The sequence below is a fragment of the Protopterus annectens genome, chromosome 8.part0 (assembly GCF_019279795.1).
Source record: "Protopterus annectens isolate FY-2018-M chromosome 8.part0, PAN1.0, whole genome shotgun sequence".
Lineage (NCBI taxonomy): Eukaryota > Metazoa > Chordata > Ceratodontiformes > Protopteridae > Protopterus > Protopterus annectens.
The window spans coordinates 1,976,482,615-1,976,506,177 of NC_056741.1; the positions used below are offsets into that span (position 1 = coordinate 1,976,482,615).

Genomic DNA, 23,563 nt, shown 5'->3' on the forward strand with positions numbered 1-23,563 from the left:
GGATCTGTTGCCATGGATATGAACTTTCCTACTGTCTCCATTACCAGCTTTGTGGATATGGGCATCCTGAGGCAAAGTAGAAATTGCCTCATGTTTACTGACAACCAATTAATTCTCAAACAAACTGATATGATATGTGAGAGATATATTTACACAATGTCACTGGAGGCAAAGCTCTCACATAAAAATATTCCTAATGTCAATAAGGTTGTCAGTAGTACACACGCTGAACCCATCATGCACAATTCAAACCAGGCATATCGACCCACATATGCTGAGGCACTTATGTGTAACCCTCCTAAACCACAAAGATCTCCTAGATGAAGTACACATAACAAATACCCTAAGCAGCCACAAATGCACTCTTTCAAAACAACACCCACATCAACACATAGAGCTACATCTCGTGGAGCCTCTACCTCTAAGCCTATAAGGCAAGCTACCACACAATCCAACATTCTAGTCATTGGAGAATCCATTGTGAGACACACTTATGTCCCTCTCACCAGGCTGAGTAAGGAGAAAGTTACTGTCAGTTGCTTATCAGGGGTTAGGATCCACCTCATTATGCTTGCACTCAGGTCACTGGACCACAATTACCAATATGACTCAGTCATAGTCCATGTGGGAGTAAATGACCAGAGACATATCTCCCTAGATTATATAATGAGAGACATCATGGAGCTCTCAAAATATGTGTCCCAGGCTGGTATGAGCTTAGCATTGACCAGCATTTTACCTTCTCCAAGGATGATGCCACAATACAAACAAAAGATGATTGATTTTATTAATTGGCTTAGTTTATGGTGTTATTCTAAGGGGTGCAAGATTTATCAGCATGGAAAGAGATGGTCAACAGACCACGCTGCTTTGCTAGGGATGGTCTGCCTCTCTCCCCTCTAGGCTTTTGAATATTAGCTAAAACATTGTCTTCCCCCATAGTGCCTTTTTTAGGCAATGCCAAACTGAAAATACTTCTGACATAGCAAATCAAAACCGAGAAAATCTAAAAGTATTACTGCTCAATGCTAGGAGTCTAAACAAAAAACTTCACTCCCTAGAAGCTCTCTTTACCCTAGAGAATGCTGACATCTGTGTGGTCACTGAGACATAGTTTAAATCCACAGAGAGCACACCAACAGTGCAAGGTTATAATGCCTTCCACACATTTAGGCCAGTTACTTCACAGGCAGGGACTAAAGGTGGAGGTGTCTCTATTTACATCAAAAATAAATATACTTCAAGGCTGGTCAAACAGGACAATGCACTTGAGCTGCTCCATGTTCAAATTTACCAACCCAGATTAATACTTACTTTACAGAAACAATTTAAACCCTTGCAAATTCCCAGACCACCACTAATCATATCACTCCTGTCACAGACCAAAACATCACCCTCATACAAAAGTCCCCCAGACAGTTTTCATTTCAACCAGTGTCTATTGATACAATCAAAAAAAACTTCTCAAAAGGCTAAAACCAACTATCCTAGCAGCAGTCAGCCTCCCTGCTGACTTTCTACAAATTGCAGCAGAAGAAATAGCCTACCCAGTAGCCATACTCATTAATATATCTATCTCTGAGAGCCTGAGTCCCACTGTTTGGAAAATCTCCCACATTCTACCCCTACATAAGGGAGGAAACTCCATGGAGTTAACAAACTACCACCCTATTACCATCTTATCCCCCCGTCTAAAATTCTAGAAAGAGTTGTTCATACCCAATTCATGGATTACCTTCACAAACATAAATTGCTATCAAATACTCATCATGGTTTTCACCACTCTCACAGCACCATCATAGCCCTAATGTCATTCACCAGTACAGTGAACCAACATAGCAATAATAATAAGTTTATATCTACCATATTCCTAGACCTATCCAAGGCTGTTGATATGGTTAATCACTCAAAATTAATCAATGTTCTCTCCTCCCTAAACCTCAGTATCTCATCCATCTCCTGGCTCCAAAATCACCTAGCAGGGTGTCAACAGGCTGTGCACTGGCAACAACAACTATCTCCCCTTCTTCAGTTACCATAGGTGTCCCTCAAGGATCCATCCTTGGGCCCCCTCTATTCTCCGTCTTCACCAACCAACTCCACACCTGCACACTTCATACCACCATGGTTCAATATGAAGATGATTCAACTCTGATATGTTCAGCCTCCTCTCTACAAAAATTCCTCAATAACACCCAAGAATCTTTCCTATCAGCTGAAGCTTGGCCCACTAACTTTCAGCTCATCCTTAATCCCAATAAAACTTATTTTCTACCCAGCTAAAACCCCCTCCCCTTCCCATCCTTCAGCATCTTATCTAAAAATAAGATTGTCATTACCCCAACAACCCACACCAAACTACTAGAAATTGACAATTTTAAGTTTGATATTGATATTGCCCAAACCATTTAAAATGTCCACAAGAAACTCACCCTCCTTTACAGGAGCAAAAGATTCTTAATTAATAACACACAATTCTTTATTACTCGCACACACCTCCTGTCTACTTTCTTACATGCTTCCCCAGTACTTACAAACCTCCATAAAACCGACCTTGCCAAATCTGTACCTTGCTACAATAAAATTGCCAAATTTGCAACAGGTGCTTTATACAGGTCACATCACTGCACATCTCTCAAACAACTAAAATGGCTTGAACTTCCTCAACTGCTGCACTTTAATCAATTAATCTTTGCCCATAAAATCCTACATCACCCTGATAAAACCCGTGCTCTCCAAAAACTCATACAGCCATACACCACCTCTAGATCCCTCCACTCTACCAACAAATCACTCCAAGATATTTCCAAAGCAAACAACACAGCTGGTGAAACACTTTTTTCATACTACACCCCACAATTATGGAATAAACTACCAATATCTCTTACTTCTAACTGCTCCTCATTACAATTCATAAAGCTCCTAAAAACACATCTTTTAAACTCCTGGCTCTGTCCCTGCAACTCTCCAGGATAGCTCAATAATTCTCCTGCCACCAAAAGTAGAAACTCCATATGAATATATGTTCTATACTTCTGAAGCTGGAACTGCCTTCTGAATTAAATTTTAGTAGATCTATTCAATCTTAAGTGCTAGGATTTATATATTATCTCTACCACCAACTCACATAATTACATTGTAAATATAAATCTTATTCTAGCACTACAACCACATTGTAAATGCTAATGCATACTTTCCAGAATCTGTACTTACAAAACCATGTCATTATTTTGTATATGAACTACTATTTTTACTTCATGCATTTTATGTTTTCTTCTTTCTTTTGTATTGATTTTATAATGTGTAACTGGAGTTTTTTGACCCAGGCCTCCACTGAAAAAGGACCTGTGTCCAGTCAGACTTTCCCAGTAAACAAACATAAAATAAAATAAATAAATAAATCACCACAGGTAAAATCCAATGCAACTTCCTTGCAAGTTATAGGTCCCCCTCTATGACCCAGGAAACCCATACCATGTATTTAAACTTATTAGAAACAATACCCATCCAACCCAATACCATATTCATGTGTGACTTTAATTATGCCACTATTAACAGGCAATCCTATACGACACCAAATGAAATCCCAATCCCTCAGAGCCACACGCTCCAGGGATCTAAACCTTGTCATCACAGTGAACAAAACATGCTGGAGGGATAGGTTCCTGACCCAGAGACTCCCCATACCCTGGAATAGACTGCCCATACATGTCAAGCAGAGTGCCCCATTGGCTCTCTTCAAAAGGAACCTTGATGATTGGATGGGAGATAGGAAATTCACCCTGGGGATCATGTCAGTCGCCCTGCTAGACAGGAGTCCACAGAAGTAAATATTGTGGGAAGAAATATCCAGGGAATTTTTATGGCTAGGCTTGCATAGGCCCTAGGGCCGATAGCCTAGTACCAACCTATGAACCTATGAACCTATGCACAGAGATTCCTGGATTTTGTAAACACAAACTCCCTGGACCAGATAGTCGGTATACCAACCAGGAGTGCAACCATACTGGATCTGATCCTCACTAATATGGTAGAGTGTTGCACACCCCCTTCTGTAATGCCTTCCCTGGTAAGATCAGACCATAAAATGGTCATCCTTGAAATAAAAATAAAACCTGGACCCCCAGCTAAACCTGGAATACTCAGTAACTATTTTAAGGCTAACCTCCTGCTATTAAGTAAGAACCTGTCAAAATTTCAAGCCCCATAACCCTGAGAACACTGCTGCCTATGCAGAACTGTTCACAGAAACCCTGTACAAGTATGTTAATAGCTGCATAGAGCCAGCTGTACCCACCAGGAAGAAGTACAGAACTCAAAAAACAAGCCACCCTGGTGGAATCACAAAATCAATAATCTGTATGTATAACAGGAGGAAGAAAATCAAGGCAAAAATTAGGAGGTGCAGCACCCAGCAGGATAAAAGCACTCTCTTCAAACTAAACAAACAACTCCGAGGACAAATAATGTCTACCAAAGCCAAATTTGAGGTTTATGTTTGGCCTCCCAGGCCAGGGACAACCTCAAGGCATTCTTTAGCTATGTCCACAACCTCAAAGATGATACACAATTGTGTGTAGAGCTCATTGTAAATGGAGCCACCTATACTGAGCCAGATAATACATCAAACCTCCTGGCTGATAAATTCAGCTCCAACTTTACCCCTCTCTTCCTCTCAACCTTCCCTCAGGAAATATCATCAACTATAACTCCTCCTACTATCACTAGGGGACAGGTCCTTAATGCTCTCTCTAAGACCAAGAACATTGCATCAATGGGTCCAGAAAAATATCCCAGGATGCCTTCTAAATAGCATGAAACATGACCTATCAGGGCCTCTGGAATTACTAAATGTTGTAAGGAAAGTCACCAGGATGGCCCCAGCAAGAAAAAAGGTTTATTCAAACCCAGCACGGCACAACACAGAAAACACCATGGTGTTTTCTGTGTTGTGCCGTGCTGGGTTTGAATAAACCTTTTTTCTTGCTAGGGTCATCCTGGTGACTTTCCTTACAGCCTTTATTATATTTATTGATCGGTATCAATGTTGTGGTTCACTTTGTTTCATTCCTCTGGAATTACTATTTAACTGTAGCCTTCAAACAGGCTTTGTGCCTCATGAATGGAGAAAGGCAACAGTCATCCCTCTGCACAAAGGTAGGCCAACTACAAACCCTGGGAACTACAGACCCATAAGTCTCACTAGTCTTATATGTAAAGCCATGGAAAGATTTATCATGGAGATGATCAATACAGATATAGTAAACCTCCAGACACTGGACCCAAGCCAGTTTGGGTTCATCAAGGGTAGATCATGACTACCGAACCCGGTGGACTTCTTTGAGAAGGTCACCAAAGCTATGGATGAGGGCAAAATTGTTCACACTGCCTACTTTGACCTGGCCAAGGCATTTGATACTGTACCCCACTCAGGTATTGTTGACAAGTTCAAGAGGTGAAGTACAAACCCATGTGTCACCCAGTGGAAAGCCAACTGGCTAACAGACAGGGCCCAGGAAGTTAGAATGTGGGAGTTCACCTCTACAAAGAGGCCAGTCACAAGTGGAATCCATCAGGGATCAGTCCTTGGACCGCTCCTTTTGGCATTTACTTCTCAGAAGTCAAGGCCAATGTCAGTGGTCTCTGGCTGACTAAATTTGCAGATGATTGCAAGTTAAGAGTTGTCATTGAATCTCACACTGACACAAATGTTTTCCAGGAGGGTCTGACACAGACAAAAACTGGTGCCACAGCCATGAACTAAAACTAAATGCCAAGAAATGCATAATAGTTTCCTTTGGGAAGTCATCCATCCCTGGTAACTATCATACTGACAATGCACCCCTTATAGCTGACCCAGTAGTCAGGGAATTAGGGACACAGATAGTAATCTAGCCTTTAACCATCAGCTGTCTATGGTGGTGAGGAAATCATTGTGTGTTGCGCAACTTATAAAAAAAGGCATGGCATCTAAGTCCAAGGAAGTCATTGTTCCACTGTATTTGGCATTCATCAGACCTGTCATTGAGTACAATGCCCCCTTTGGTATGTACCTAAACAGGCATATCCAACAATTGGAATGTCCATAGAGGTTCCTCACTAAATGAATACAGGGTGTAAGTAAAATGTCCTATGCAGACCACCTCAAAGCCCTATCACTGTATTCTGTCTCCTACAAGTTTTTGAGGGGAAATCTATGCCTGGCATACAGGCCATTGTGAACCCCACTCTGATGGACCTCCTGCATATCCACAAAACTAACAGCACCACAGTTACCCATTCTAATGACTTAAACCTTGTCTGTGATATACATAGGTCCTACTGGAGAGATAGGTATGGAACAGGGTCCCCATTCATGTTAAGCAGAGTTTCTCCCTAACGCATTTCAAGTGCAACTTGGACAATTGGATGGGAAGCCAGAAATGCATCCCTGGTTTGGCACCTATGTCTGTAATGGATATAGGTAATCTGTAAATGGTTCATCTGTCAGGCCTGTGCTTACACTTATCAAGTGTATCATAACTTGTCAGAGATTTGGGATGCATGGCTAGGCTTAAAAAGGCCCTAGTGGCTGTTAGCCTAGTAAATTCCTATGAATCTATGAACCTATGAACCTATGAAGATGGACAACACAGATGGAATGTTATGGTAAGCACATGACTTTTTTTTGTATTTTATGTATTCTATAAGTATGCATTATGGCATGCTTATCTGACACATTTACCAGAAAATCTCAAATTGTGGCATGCTTATCTGACACATTTACTAGAAAATTTCAAACATTTTCAGACAGATGGACCTATATTCCTAGTTCACAGCAGCAGGCTTAGGTGGCCATTTGAATGGCCTATTGTTTGCCATTTGGTTTAGTTTCCCAACAAACGTGCATTTGAAATAGGACAGATAGTGCACTAAGAGAAGGAGGATTTTTCTGCACTATTGTCATTTTACAATTAAGACATGATACTATGCTTATATTTTTGTGTCATTTATTTACACTGTGCTTTAAACTAGTGCTTCTGAGTAATATCCCACAATCCTACTGGAAGTGAGAGGAGTTATAAGCTCTACACAATACAAATATAATGCTAATTACCTATCCAGAATTTTGGTCAGATGTATGGATGATTATGTCAGTGGCAGCACAGTGGCAGAAGCAGATAGTGTTGTTGCCTCATAGCAAAAGGTTCCCTAGTTTGATTCTTGGCTGAGGTGCCTTCTGTGTCGAGTCTGCATGTCCTCCCTGTTTTCTTGTGGGTTTCATCCTGGTGTTTCCATGTGTGTGTGGTGTGGAAGAACCACCGCTGCAGGGCTAACCACCCAGAGATGTAAACCTTGGCTCTAGATGATTGTCACTGTTGAAATGACACCCCGACCACATGTGCAAAATGGTAAAAAAGGGAGTTATGTATGGATGGGTACAAATGATTATATAGAACATTGGACCTTACATAATTGCTATTTCAAAATCCCAAATCAGGTTACGTAAAATTTAGTATTCTCCATAATCGCCAGTTCTTACACTGTGCTGCTGTTGGAAAACTGACTCTTTGGGACTTCACAGCAAAAAAGGATAACTAGCTTAGTGTATTTTTTAACAGGAAAAGAACCAGCAAATTGTTTTGTTAGTTCTGTTTGTAACCTCACCCCCAAAACTTTTTAAGGAGAGTTAGGGGAGAGGTTAAAGGTGGGCAATAATCTTATACACAGAATTAACTACAAAATCCTACTAGAATCTGACAGAATGTTACAGCAGCAATAACTGTCTAATAGTACTAACATTCTTAGAGCTATGCAAACTGGCAAACTCCAGTGCCAAGGCACATACTTTTCAAGAGCCTCTCTACCTATTTTGATGTCAGCAGATTGAGAAGAAAGGGCTACCTAGAGTCAACTACCTACTCCCCACTTCCTGGAAAACTTCTCCAGTTCTAGGATTGCTCCTAAGTTGCTTGGGTAACCAGGCACAGTCAGGTCTTCATCTGTCAGCATCACACAGCTGCTTTAAAATACCTTCTAGTTCCTACATTTTCAGAGAACCACAACACTCAGAGAGCTTTATGCATCACATGTACCTGCTTATCTCCCTCAAATGCCCATAGCTTCTAGGAATGCCCCTAATTGTTTAGCTTAAAATTTCAATCCTCCTAAATCTGAGTATTTTTTGTGAAAAATTGGTAGATTATAGTTATTAAATACTGATAACCATTAGAAGACACTAATAATCATTAGTTACAGATGTCTTTCCCTTCAGAAATACTTAATTACATTCTCATTTTCTATCAACTTTCTAAGTTAACAGTATCAGTATTTAAAAAGGTGTCCCCACTTTGGGGATTTTTTCATAATTATTTTTTGCTTTGTCCCTAATTTTGGTGGAGGTAATGGGTTGAGAACTATGGGTATATGAGATGCACCTATTTTGAATTTATCCATCTAATCTTTTAAACTTAATGCCTCCATAACTCTCGAACTTTCCACCCCGAAATATGAATCACTACCTATCATAATGGTGAACTTCTACTTCTTCTTCTTTCGGCTTTTCCCAGTTAGGGGTCGCCACATGGGATCACCTGTCCACTCATGATTGGCAGTAGTGTTTTTACGGTGTTGAGTTGCCAGCCCGGCGCTCAACCTTCCACAGAAGGCACACACATGCACACACTCACACCTAGGACCAATTTAGAGTGTCCAGTCCACCTACAGCATGCCTTTGGGATGTGGGAGGAAACTGGAGCAGCCGGAGGAAACCCACACAAACACAGGGAGGACATGCAGACTCCACACAGAAGGCACAACAGCCGAGGATTGAACCAGAGAACCTCTTGCTGTGAGGAATGCTAACCCCTGCACCACTGTGGCCGCCCATACCTATCATAATGGTGAACAAATAGGTAAAATGTGAAACACTAACAATTTCAGTAAGGAAGTTCCCAGGATAGTTGAATGTTGTGTCTTTCGGCTTTCCCGGTTAGGGGTCGCCACAAAGGAACTCTGGTCTGCTAATGATTGGCAGTTGATTTTTACGTGCCAAGTTGCCAGCCCTGACACACAACCTTCAACGAAGGTACACCCATTCATGCATGTCTGCATGCAGAAGACGCTCTAGCTGACAGTCAAACCAGACAGTGTCTTACTGTGAGGCGACAACTCTACTGCAGCACCAATAGTCAAATACATTATTTTATTCATATACAATGTATTTTTGATGAATTAATATGATTTGGTATTATTTACCACTAAAAACTAATGTCTTTTCCTGGTTAGGGGTCACCACAGTAGAACTGTGGTCTGCTCATGACTGGCAGTGGATTTTTATAGTACTGAGGTGCCAGCCCAGCACCCAACCTTCAAGGAAGGTACATCCATTCACTCACCTACTTGCATATCTTTAAGCATCACTTGACTGTGGGGAGGACATGCAGACTCCACACAGAAGGTGCGCCAGCTGAGAATTGAACCAGAGAACCTCTTACTATGTGGTGACAATGCTAACCGCTACACCACTGCAGCCTGCTATCAGTAAAAAAATGTTTATCCCAGACATAGCTCTCAACCAGTCATGTAGAAATAATTGGGTACAATTTGGGACATGTTTAAAATAGGTTCATAGGTTCATACTAGGCTATCTGCCCTAGGGCATTTATAAGCCTAGCCAGAATGTGTTTGGCTTTCGCCACCCATTTTAAATTTATTTTGCTATGCCCTTTTTTCGAGGTTAGTATACTGTGCCTCTGTCTAACAGTGACACTGAAGTGATACCCGGGGTAAACCTACGATCTCACATCCACCCATCAAGATTCCTCTTGAAGAGAGTCAATGAGGGACTCTGCCTAATCTGGACTGGGATTTTATTCCAGAGTGAAGGGAGCCTCTGGGTTATGAATCTGTCCCTCCAGCATGTTCTATTTATTTCAGTGCTGAGGTTCAAGTCTCTCGAGTGCGTAGCTCGATGGGATTTGGATTTTCTGAGGTGCAGCATGTCCATTAATTCTGGGTTGGACATGGCTTTATACGTCAGGCACAGATCGCCTCTGAACAGGTGGTATGCCACTGAGTAGAGCTGGAGTTTCTTTAACCGGGCAGCATATGGCATCTGTTTGAGCCCTTTGATCCTCTTGGTGAGGTACTTTTGGGGTCTTTCCAGTTGCTGCAGGTGTCTGGTAAGGTACATCCCAAAAGGGGCATTGTACTCAATTATGGGCCTGATGAGGGAAGAGTAAAGAGGCACGATGACCTCCCTGATCTAGATGTGAATCCCTTCATGATTAGGTGGGCTATATAAAATGTTTTTCTAACCACTTTGGCCACGTGGTTGTCAAATGAGAGATTGCTATCAACTTGGGTCCCCAGGTCCCTAATTACTTCTTCTGTACTTAATGGATTACCACCTATGTGGTAATTTGTGGGCACTTTGTTTTTGCCAAAGGAGATGACTATACACTTTTTGGCATTTAGCTTGAGGCCATGGCTCTGGCACCAGTTGTCTGTTTCTATGAGGCCCTTTTGGAGGATGCTTGTGCCGGCTGGTGAGTCAATTATGGCGCCCAGTTTGCAGTCATCTGCGAACTTGGTCAGCCACAGTCCTTCCGTGTTGGCCTGTACCTCCGAGAAATATATACCGAACAAGAGAGGTCCCAGGACTGAGCCCTGTGGGACACCACCTGTAACTGGTTTGGAGTCGGTGGGTGCCCTAATGGTTAAGGTGTTTCTCTTACAAACACAAAGTGCAGAGTCTGAGTCTCACAAGGGCAGTTAGCCTAGTACTGAACTATGAATTTGTATTATTGACTTGAGACATTGACAGAATAAGAAAATGTTTATTAATATACCTTTTCTGAAGTAAAAGGTTTCTCTTTAAGGGTAATTCACCATTTTTTCTCCAAAAGTCATCAGCTTTAGAAAGGATTGAGACAGAGCTAAAATTTGAGAAAAAAGCCGGGCACAGTTGCGAGGTATGTCACCAAATGAGGAAATGCGAGGAAGGCAGATTTTTTTTTAAGATTTAAAATATGAAGCGTTCCTCTCAAGGAGGTACACTTGACATGTGTGAATACCACATCCATATATTATCATAGCTCTCAACCTTCCATGTCCAAAATGAGGAACACTAGCCCTCAAAATGTGGAACAAATGGGCAAAGTGTGGAACACATACTAATGGCTTACTAACAACTTCAACTAGGAATGTCATAGGATGGTTAAAATAAGCTGGTTTTACTTATAAAGAAGATCTTTTAATTAAATAATATGATTCACTTCTATTTACAATGGATTTCACTTAAAAAAATTCCTAACACTGAATGTGTGAAAGAGTCTTTCAATGTGGAACATTGAGGAACTTCGAGGAACATGAACTTTTTAAGACCCCAAATGAGGTATGTTCCTCGTAATGAGGTACACTTGAGAGGTATTGTTTTTCTCAATAAAGCACTCGTTTTGTTGTAGTTGTTTAACTTACGTAGTGTAATTTTGTAACTGTACTACTTAGAGTACTTTAATCGGAAATTGAAACCCCGCCCCTTGGTGGTTTTGACACACATCTGCATGACACCGCCCCGCCCCGAATAAGTTGTAAGTTCCAACGTCGATGGTTGTTTAGTAAGGTACAGCATGTCAGCAGTGCTTTTGCGAGTGAAGCGAAAGCGATGTGCCGATCCAGCTGAAGCTTTATTGCTTTCTTGCAAGCGATGGCGTGGTAATAATGGAGTGGGCTATAACGAAGATGCGGCGATTCATGACACTGACTCTGAGCCCGTGGAGATTCATAATTCTGTTTTCAAACTCGCTGCCACTGTGAAGTCGCAGGTGAGGAGAAGATGGGCCATGACGACAGCCCCGCGCTTGGGTAGGGGAAGGATCCCAGTGGTGCTTGGAGGGAACATAGGACATGTTTGGAGAATTTTCTGCACATCTTGTTAGTGCTTATCAGCTGTGCTGGTGTATAAGAAACGGTTACGTGGGATTGTGTGGAAATTTCTAGTTATTTACACTCCCGAGTTAAAAGCCGTAACAGCTACAGTAAATTGGCATCTGATTTTTCTAAAGTCCGGTTATGTCTTGTCTAGTTTTCTTTCCTAACTGGAAAGAAACGTTAAAAAGAGCATTGGCTGTGTTCTTCCAGCTGGTTGGAGTAATACACGTGTTATAAAACGTTTTAACTGAAACGTTCTAATGTGCATTGTTTTAAATGCATCTGTTTGTGAAAAAAAGTCTCCTGATGCTTCACAACTACAGATGAGGTAGCATAATGCCATGTGAGTAGTCTTCATGCAGCAGACCACATTTACAGACATTTCACATGGCACAGAGAACGATGCCGTATGTAGGTTTTACCACAGAGCGTGACCACATTAAAAGGACCGGTGTTAGCAAGTGCCCAGGGGACTCCCAAAATGATAAGCATCAACCTGTCACTGCCACCTCTCCTAAACTACATTTTAGTTCAAGTTGCAAAGCTTTAGGAGTAGTACCAGAGAGTCACCTGTAGCTACAGTACGCCTACATTACAACAAGCTTGCCTTTCACATTGTACACACAGGGACAGTGACGCTCTTTTATTTGCAACAGTAATACATTACAACAACCATTTATAGGACTTTGATGAAATGGAGCTCTAGGTTTCACCTGCCCCATGCACACATCCTCCAGTGCTCCCATGTCCTGTCACCAGTGTGACTGTGACCAGTCTTGGGCCCCCGACCACGTGCCCAACTTTGTTTTTTTTTTTTTCCTTTTTCTCACATTTTGGTTTACTGTTCAGCTTTTTCAAGAAGTCACAACTTTCTATATGCTCTGAGGTGCATTTTAACTTTTTTTTCTTTTTACACAGCCTTTTGGTCCAAACAAATGGCATGATTAAGGAAAGTGATTCAGTGTTGCTGTTCATCTTTAGTTTTCTTTGCATCCTTTCAACACACATCTCTTTATCAAGATAGCATAGTAACTACGGTTTAGAAAATAACTTAAGCTAGGATTCCCATAAGCTTTAGGATTATAAATGCACTGAGATGCATTTTATAGCATTTTCCAACCTTATAATCCAGTGGTGGTCTGAACAAAAGTAATGAGAAATCAAAGTATTTCAGTCTTGCATATTTTTTCTTCTTTCAAGGCTTAATGTTCAAAGCTGACTAAATAGTTGCTCACAGTAAATTAACAAGTTAATTGCAGTGAGGATACACAGATTCTTTCCAGGAATACAGGCCTACCTCTCTAAGCCCCTGAAAAAGACAGGTCGCTGCCTTTGCATCCCTGTGGTGGTAGATTTGGGGGGAAAAAAGTAGATGTTCTGGTGTTAGATTGGGGGGGTGGGAAGCAGTTGTTCAAATGGCGATAGTCCTGTATTTCAAGTGACTGCTGTCACGCACATACATACCATGCTGCCTCTACCCCTAACCCCCAAAGACAGCCACCTGTAAATGTGCCTGATGTGTTATTGTGAGGAAAGTGAAAAAAAATTACTATAGTAATGTATTCCACTTTGTTGCTCCTAGACAGTCACTGCCCCTATATAAGCTATATCAGTCTTCTTTGTACACCTCTGAGGCCTTAGAGAAAAGTAAAAGAAACAATGACTACACTGTCCCCAGCCCAAACACAAGCTATAATGATCTCCTCTGTACACCTCTAAGGTTTGACTGTGATGAAAATTAAGGTAATGATCACACTTCCCCGCCCTGCACATAACATACATCAACCTTCTGTACACACACACATCTGAGCAAGGCTGGTTTTAGAATGGGTGCAGTTGAGAGCAGTGGCCACCACTAAATCCATGTCGTAATCCATTTATAAAGTCTGGGGAATGGGAGGCCACCAGACTCCTAGCAGATCCAAGTGCCTGAATGTTCTGTGATGTATTTTATGCCTTACTTTTGAAGTATTGCTTGTTAACTGTAGTTTTTACTGCTGCACAGAGGAATAATGTACATGTCCTGGCATTATTGGGCATGTGCACAGATAAAAATCAGGGGTATTTCTTTTTAAACACACACAGGTCTGTTGCATTTCATCGGCTTAAAAACCTCAGCTTTGGCCGGCTAAGAACTAGCTGTATTCAACTGGATGTATAAGAGAATTTAAGTACCTTTATCTGCACATTTTTTTTTCAAAAAATACAGTATTTAAATTTATTTTAACTGTGCAGGAATATTAACTGAACTGGAAGTTAGTCAGTGTGCTGAATTTTGTTATTTGCTAGTAATTACAGGTGTGTGGGTAGCCACATTCTTTGATTTCCTGTCCTTGCCTATTTAAGTGGTACAGTGTGAAATATTTTCTGCTTAAAAACCTCAGCTTTGGCCAGCTAAGAACTAGCTGTATTCAACTGGACGTATAAGAGAATTTAAGTACCTTTATCTGCATTTTTTCTTTTCAAAAAAATACAGTATTTAAATTGATTTTAACTGTGTTGCAGGAATATTAACTGAACTGGAAGTTTTGACTCTGCTCTTCAGTTAGTGCCACCCACCCTCCCTGTTTTTGTTTTGGTGTTAATCTTTAGTGGCCTTGAAACTGCCCGCCCCTCTTGTAAATTTGTGTTTGGATACTCCTTCTGGGCCCATCTCATTTGCTCACTCAACTGAGTGCAGTGAGATCATATTCTGATTTCAGGCACTCCTACTGTGTACAAAGAGAGCATCTGGGAAACAGGAAAAAAAATTAAGCTAGTTTCTTGCCTTTCCTGTTAAGTGGTATAGACTATTTGTAGGCTTCTGAGCTCACAAGCCCTTCTGTGTTGGAGGGAAGCCTTCTAGCTTAGTTTTTTTTTTCTTATAACTAGCCAGTTTTCTAGTTTCAGCACTCAAATCTGTTTCTTTGATCTCAGCATTTGTTCAGAAAAAAAATTTCATCTGCTTTTACTGTACTTGTGTTTCTACCTACTTTATTTTACTTTTGCATCATCTTAAAAGTACTCAGTTGTATTTATTACTGCTTGGTGTAAATCATTCTAAGCCTTTTGGTTTAAACACTTGGGCTTCGGACCAGTTGTTTTGCACTGAGAGAGTTTGTGGTCTGCACTGTAGTGGCAGAGCAGGTAGCTTACATCCTTCTAGGTTGGGAACTGCTGATTGAGGGCTCAGTGTCTGTTATTTTAAAAGTGTATTAATTCTGGTTTAAGCACTTGGGCTTTCAGGCCAGTTATTTTACATTAAGAGGGTTCGTGGTCTGCACTCTTGTGGGAGGAGAGGCTGGACTCTGCCCTTCTGAGCTGGGAATTTCTGGTTAAAGGCTTATAGTGCATGCATATCTGAACTGCTTCTTACTGAAGTTGGTGCCTGTTTGCTGTGGCATAGACTGGATTCGGGCCTGCTGGATCTAGCTTTGTTTGTGTAACTTGAGCACTAATCCAGGCATTCTCTAAAGTATTCAATTGTATTTATTACTGCTTGGTAGTAACTTGATTAAAGTGTAGTTATCATTCTAAGTCTTTTGGATTAAGCACTTGGGCTTCAGACTAGTTGTTTTACATTAGGAAGGTTTGTGGCATGCACTGTGGTGGCAGGACAGGTAGCTTTCATCCTTCTAAGTTGGGAACTGCTGATTGTGAGCCCAGTGTCTGTTATTCTTAAAGTGTATTAGTTCTAGTTTAAGCACTTGGGCTTCAGGCCAGTTATTTTACATTAAGAAGGTTCGTGGTCTGCACTCTTGTGGGAGAAGAGGCTGGACTCTGCCCTTCTGAGCTGGGAATTTCTGGTTAAAGGTGTATAGTGCCTGAATATTTGAACTGTATCTTACTGAAATTGGTACACCTTGTTTGCTGTAGCATAGACTAGATCCAGGCCTGCTGAATCTAGCTTTGTTTATATGCTTGTTTGTTTGCTTATTTCCCTGGAACGCTAATTCCACCTAATACACGGCTTTACAGTGCTTCTGTGGATCACTAGTGATATCTGCATTGCTTACTGTACTTATTTCCTTGTTTCACTTGAAAGAAAGTTACTGTTTGTCGTTTTTGCATTTAAGTTACCTGTAACACATTGCACTTAAGTTACCTGGCACTTGCTCACTAAAGCAATTATATAAGTCAGCACTAAAAATTAAAAGCACTACACCCTCACTCGCCACTGGCCCTTGTTTTCAATTCTAAAGGAATTCCCAATATTATTCTAGCGTGTCCAAAGGTCAGTTGTCAATCTCCTCTCCGATCCAGCTGGTGAATTTGGGAATCTTGAGGCAATGTTACAACTGCCTCATGTACACAGACAACCCTCTCCTCCTCCCAACAAATTCCAACACATGTGAGAGATGCAACCATATAGCCAAACTGGAGGCTAAGCTCTCTCAACTCATTACTGGCATAACCAGTCACGAGGAGAAGGAAACCACACTCGCTACAATTCCAGTCTCACATAGACCTACCACGACAGCAAACCAAACACATAATCACACAAAAACGTACTCGGAGGCTCTAAATAAAGATCTGCCTAAGCAGCAGAGACCTCCAAAGCAGACACCCAAGCAACCGCTACCCCAAAACAAAACATGTGCAACACATATCTCACAAAGCCAGTGTGCCGAACAGTCACAGCCCTTAAGACTAAACAACGCACCTGATACACTTTTAATAGGTGACTCTATCATCAGGTACAGTGACGTCCCGCTCACCAGGCTGAACAAGGAGAGGGTCACGGTGAGCAGCCTGTCGGGCGCTAGGATCCGCCACATAACACAAGCACTCAGGTCACTCCAAGGCAAGTACAAATATGACTCAGTCATTGTCCATGCTGGTGTGAATGACCTGAGACGTACCTCCCTGGACTACATGAAAAGAGACGTAGAGGAGCTCTCTGAGCATGTAGCCTAGGCCGGTATGACCCTGACCTTGAGTAGCATCGTACCCTCACCAAGAATGATGCCACAAGATGATCAATTTCAACAATTGGCTCAAGTACTTGTCATTCAAAGGGGATCCAATGCCTGTCAGCCTGGGATGATATGCTCGACAAGCCACGATGCTTCCCTAGGGACGGCTTGCACCTGTCACCCCTGGGCTTTCGGATATTGGCGAAGGCTCTTGCTACCCCCATAGTGCCTTTTTTAGATAAGGCTCAAAAGACAAACCCACCTCCATAACTATCACAAGGGATAAGAAACTAAGTGTAATGCTACTCAACGCCAGAAGTCTAAACCTCAAGATGCACGCACTCGAAACTCTCCTTAGCATGGAGAACATCGATATCTGTGCAGTAACAGAAACCTGGTTCAGGGCTCCCGAAAGCACCCCAGCACTACCAGGTTATACCTCATACCATGCTTTTCGGCCCTAAAACTTGGACCGAACCACAAAAGGAGGGGGAGTATCGATATTCATCAAAGATACCCACACCTCCAGGTTAATGGCAAAGCACGAAGTATCAGAGACTATCCATGTGCAACCAATAACAGTGGGTAAAACTGCCTTCCAGTTTATAGCCTGCTACAGACCACCCTCCCAAACCCAGGAACCCCATTCGGCCTTCCTGAGAACACTGGAAAATATGAAGGTCTCTCCAAACACCATTATATTGGGCGACTTCAACTACCCAAACATAGACTGGGAGCATTACTCTAGCTCCAACACCCTAGCCCAAAGGTTCCTAGAATTTATAAACTCAGATGTTCTGGAACAACTTGTTACCACTCCCACAAGAGGGGAAAACATACTGGACCTGATCATCACCAACATGGGGACTCTGTGCTCCAGACCAGAAGTGTATCCCTCACTGATAAGGTCAGACCATAAACTAATCTCACTGGATATTCACATCCCGACCCCACCCCCTGCCCAGAAAACCACAGTGAAAAACTTCTCTAAGGCAAATTTCACACTCCTCAAAACCGAGGTGGAATCCTTCAAAGCCCCCGGGCCTGTGGAAAATACGGCCCAGACCGCAGAATCCTTTATAAACGCATTTATACGGTAAGAGCCGCCCTCTCCAAAGCAAAAAACACAGCATCAATGGGATCAGACGGTGTCCCGGGCTGCGTCCTACATAAATTCCAAGAAGAGCTAAACCCAAACATAAAACTACTGTTCAGTCTCAGCCTTACTACAGGATATGTGCCCAAAGAGTGGCGTACAGCAACAGTGGTCCCTCTCCATAAAGGTGGTGCCTCAACGGATCCTGGAAACTATCGCCCCATAAGCCTGACTAGCTTGGTCTGCAAAGCTATGGAAAGGATCATCATGGACCTCATAAATAAAGATATTGGGGACCTACAGACACTGGATCCTACCCAGTTCGGCTTCAAGGGCAGATCCTGCCTCTTAAACCTGGTTGATTTCTTTGAAACAGTCACCAAGGCCATTGACGAGGGGAAGGTGGTCCACACAGCCTACCTGGACCTCGCAAAAGCCTTCGATACAATACCCCACTCAGGCATTATAGATAAGCTCACCAGCTTAAATATAAACCCCTCTGTCACTAGATGGATTGCAAACTGGCTCAAGGACAGAACCCACATGGTTAGAATTGCTGGAGCCATGTCAGACTCCAAACCAGTTACAAGTGGTGTCCCACAAGGCTCAGTCCTGGGACCTCTCTTGTTCGGTATATATTTCTCGGAGGTACAGGCCAACACAGAAGGACTGTGGTTGACAAAGTTCGCAGATGACTGCAAACTGGGTGCCATAATCGACTCTCCAGCCGACACAAGAATCCTCCAAAAGGGCCTCATAGAAACAGACAACTGGTGCCAGAGCCATGGCCTCAAGCTAAATGCCAAAAAGTGTATAGTCATCCCCTTTGGCAAAAACAAAGTGCCCATAAATTACCACATAGGTGGTAATCCATTAAGTACAGAAGAAGTAATTAGGGACCTGGGGACCCAAGTTGATGTCAATCTCTCATTTGACAGCCACGTGGCCAAAGTGGTTAGAATAACATTTTATATAGCCCACCTAATCATGAAGGGATTCACATCTAGATCAGGGGAGGTCATCGTGCCTCTTTACTCATCCCTCATCAGGCCCATAATTGAGTACAATGCCCCTTTTGGGATGTACCTTACCAGACACCTGCAGCAACTGGAAAGACCCCAAAAGTACCTCACCAAGAGGATCAAAGGGCTCAAACAGATGTCATATGCTGCCCGGTTAAAGAAACTCCAGCTCTACTCAGTGGCATACTGCCTGTTCAGAGGCGATCTGTGCCTGACGTATAAAGCCATGTCCAACCCGGAATTAATGGACATGCTGCACCTCAGAAAATCCAAATCGCATCGAGCTACGCGCTCGAGAGACTTGAACCTCAGCACTGAAATAAATAGGACATGCTGGAGGGACAGATTCATAACCCAGAGGCTCCCTTCACTCTGGAATAAAATCCCAGTCCAGGTTAGGCAGAGTCCCTCATTGACTCTCTTCAAGAGGAATCTTGATGAATGGATGGGAGATCGTAGGTTTACCCCGGGTATCACTTCTGTGTCACTGTTAGACAGAGGCACAGTATACTAACCTCGAAAAAGGGCATAGCAAAATAAATTTAAAATGGGTGGCGAAAGCCAAACACATTCTGGCTAGGCTTATAAATGCCCTAGGGCAGATAGCCTAGTATGAACCTATGAACCTAAAAGACAGGTTGTCTAAACTCGTATGGTCAACTGTTTAGTTCCTTGAACGGTTTTGACTGAGATCATGGTACAGTGCAGATTAGGGAATTTCTCCTTTTTCTCACTGTAGTATGATCTCAGAACTGGTTTAAGTAAGTAGTAGGGGTGTGTGGTGCATGGGGGCGTATCCCCCTGCAAAACATCTTTGTTTGTTTTATTTGTGAATGGTGTTTGGCTTCATGTAGTTTATCGACTATATGGGTTTCAGTAATCTGTTTTTTCAATAAACTGAAATAGACCCCCCCCCCAGCGTGCGCACACACAAGCCATGGCAAAACTAGTTTTACCTTTATTTCAGCAAATAGCAGTACATTGTTCAGCAGTGGTATTGACACACCAAATCAGGAACTGTTGTTTAGCGGATGTCAAACAGCAGCAGAAGTCCCTTTTATTTATTTCATCAAGGAGTCCTGTCATTGTCCCTGATTTTGTCTCATAATTTTGCTCTGTCCTTCATGGAAGGTTTGATTTGTTGGCAAATCATTTAGGATTACAGACATCAGAGTTTCATAGTTCTTATTGTCCAGAAAATGCATTATTAGGGTAATATTTAAAATATGTTCCTGATTTTGAGGTTTTATTCTGCTATTTTTGGTTTTGCCCAGAATTCTTGATCAAACAAGTTGAGAGTTATAGTGTCTGGTATCCTTCTTGAAAGAGGGAACCATTGCTGAAGATTAGAAGCTTGAGCTCTTTTTATAATCCATGGTATGTACTGAAATTAGTCACTTTGGGTTGCTGATCTCTCTAGTACTTACCTTGCTCATGTAAATTATTAGCTTTATCCTAGCAGGGTCATATTGCAACCCTGTTCAGGTTAAAGAGGTTAATCAGAAAATTTATAAGTTTGACTTATTTTGGTCATTTTTTTTGCCTAACTAAAAGTTTTTTTTTTTGGGGGGGGGGGGGCATATAGTCAGCGATGATTAAGGGGGCCCCTGTTGCAGGCAGTGGTATTGCAGGTACCTAAAGTTTGTTCATTTTAGTGGGGAGAGAATGTCCATCAGCAGGATTAACTAAGCCAGGGAGCTTTATGTCAGTGGTAAAATATTTAATGGACTTTTGAAGCCTGTTACTTGACAAAACACTGTTACAATAACCAGGGATATCATTAAATTATAAAGGAGGTATGAATTATTCCTACCAGTCTGGTTTATTAAGCAAAACCAACAAAAGATAGTACAGCAATGTTATAAAATATCAAAATAAGACAATTTGTGGTGGTGGCGGGGGCCCACTGACTGCAGGATTTGCTGGTGCCTAAAGCTGGCTATGCACATTAAAAAAGAGAGCAGTAGAAACAAGTATAACATGTTTTAGATTGGCAATTGTATAGCCGGATCATGTTTCTTGTACCTTCAAGTACTGTTGTATCCCATGTAAGAAGTCTGTTAATGTTTCATAGCAGGCTTTGGTAGCTCATATGCAGTTGTGCAGCACCAGGAGATAATTTTTAATATTTGCATGTGGAGATCCACTTAACACATTTATTTGGACTTTGTTAGTCCTATCTCATTTCTAAGGCCAGCATGGAATATGTGTGTGCCCTTAGGGTTGGGGCATGCCATTAACTGCTTTAATGAGGACTTTTTTTATGTATGATCTAGAGGAACCCCTTAAACATTCTACCCCAATCCCGTTCAGCCTGAACCATTAATTGAACCTGGGTCACCTGGGATGTAGTTAGAGCTTTATCCCTAATCTCCACTTTGTTGCCTGTAAACCATGGATGGTTTTGGGAGAAGACCCAAGAGTTTAAGTCCTTACTTGAACAAATACATTTAACAAAACACTTCTCAACATTATTAGGATAAAAAAAAAAAACAGGCAGTTGTACATTTATGTTTCTTGAAAAAGCACAGGGCCTTCTGGCCATGGAATAGCTCGATGCTTCAGATCCTTTGTTTGAACTTACTGATGCCTGTGTTGTTTAACATATATTGTTGTTGTTGACATAATTGTTCATTTAATCATTTGGTCTTCAGTGTTTGCCAGCAATCAGCCCTCCTTGCAATCCAGGTCTAGGTCCATATTCCTCCTCTGGGTGGGAACTGATTGCAGGGACTATCATCTAAGTTTTCAGCATGGGTGTTTAAATTAAGGCCATAATGCTTGCAGGGGCTTGCCCCAGCCCCCTGTAACATGGGTTTAATTACACACACACACACACACACACACACACACACACACACACACACACACACACACACACACACGTTCATAGGTTGGTACTAGGCTATCAGCCCTAGGGCCTATACAAGCCTAGCCATAAAAATTCCCTGGCTATTTCTTCCCACATTATTTACTTTCCTGGACCCCTGTCTAGCAGGGCGACTGACGTGATCCCTGGGGTGAATTTCCTTTCTCCCATCCAATCGTCAAGGTTCCTCTTGAAGAGGTCTAAAGAGCCACTCTGCTTGACATGTATGGGCAATCTATTCCAGAGTCTGGGGAGTCTCTGGGTCAGGAACCTATCCCTCCAGCATGTTTTGTTTATTGTGATGACGAGGTTTAGATCCCTGGAGCGTGTAGCTCTGAGGGATTGGGATTTCTTTAAGTGTAGCATGTCCAACAGCTCTGGGTTTGACATGGCCTTGCATGTTAAGCAGAGATCGCCTCTGAGTAGACGATATGCGACAGAGTATAGCTGGAGTTTTTTAAGGCGGTCAGCGTAGGGCATCTGCTTTAGGCCTGTGATTCTGTTAGTGAGGTATTTCTGAGGCCTTTCCAGTTGTTGCAGATGTCTTGAGAGGTACATACCAAATGGGGCATTGTATTCTATAATGGGTCTAATGAGGGATGAGTAAAGTGGGACAATGACCTCCTTTTTTCTGGATGAAAAGCCCTTTGTGATGAGGTGTGCCACATAGAAGGATTTCCTGACTGTTGTGGCGATGTGGTTATCGAAGGTGAGACCACTGTCCACCTGTGTCCCTAAGTCTCTTATCACACTTTCTGTGTTTAGTGTACTGCCACCTATATGGTAATTCATGGATACATGTTTTTTTTCCCAAATGGGATAACAATACATTTCTTGGCATTGAGCTTGAGCCCATGGCTCTGGCACCAAGCATCTGTTTCTGTAAGGCCCTTTTGTAGAGTATCCACATCATTTGGGGATTCAATAATGGCTCCCAGTTTGCAGTCATCTGCAAACTTTGTTAGCCAGAGTCCCTTAGTGTTGACCTGTACTTCAGAGAAGTAGATGCCAAACAAGAGCGGCCCCAGGACTGAACCCTGAGGTACTCCACTTGTCACTTGTCTGGAGGTGGATTTGGAGTCGGCTACTTTTACAGTGTGGGTTCTATCAGTAAGCCATTTAGCAACCCATTGGGTGACATAGGGATTAATGCCCAACTTAGTAAGTTTATCTATGATTCCAGAGTGGGGGATGGTGTCAAAGGCCTTGGCAAGGTCTAGATAGGCTGTGTGCACCACCTTACCCTTGTCCATGGCTCTGGAGACTGATTCAAAGAAGTCAAACAGGTTCAGGAGACAAGATCGGCCCTTCACGAACCCAAACTGGGTGGGGTCCAGTGTTTGAAGGTTGCCAATGTCTTTGTTTATAAGTTCCATGATAATACGCTCCATGGCCTTGCAGATAAGGCTTGTCAGACTGATGGGACGGTAGTTTCCGGGATCCAAGGTGGATCCCCCCTTGTGGATTGGGATAACTGTAGCTCTGCGCCACTCAGTGGGCACGAAACCTGAGGTGAGGCTATGATTAAACATGACACTTAGGTGAGGTGCCAGTTCATATTGTAGTTCATGTAGTACACAGCCGGGATGTCGTCTGGTCCCATGGATGCTGTATTCTTGGCTTTAGAGAGTGCGTTTTGTACCTGTGTGGCCGTTATTACTGGAATTTGGCAATCTTCCGGTATTGAGATGGGCCATTTAGGGGGTGACAGGGGGGTGAAGTTGGCACTGAATCGATCCTTCAGATCAGTATATTTAATGCCATTCTG

At 42.3% G+C, this 23,563-nt stretch overlaps 1 protein-coding gene across 1 annotated transcript in view; it reads left to right on the top strand.

The window, feature by feature from the left end:
* The first annotated feature begins 11,556 nt into the window (after positions 1-11,556).
* SLC7A6OS (solute carrier family 7 member 6 opposite strand) overlaps positions 11,557-23,563 on the top strand; it is a 481,086-nt gene continuing 469,079 nt past the window's right edge. Inside the window, exon 1 of the mRNA XM_044081518.1 lies at positions 11,557-11,807. Within this exon, the coding sequence (XP_043937453.1) occupies positions 11,613-11,807 (195 nt within the window). The 5' untranslated portion in view covers positions 11,557-11,612. The remainder of the gene's footprint in view (positions 11,808-23,563) is intronic.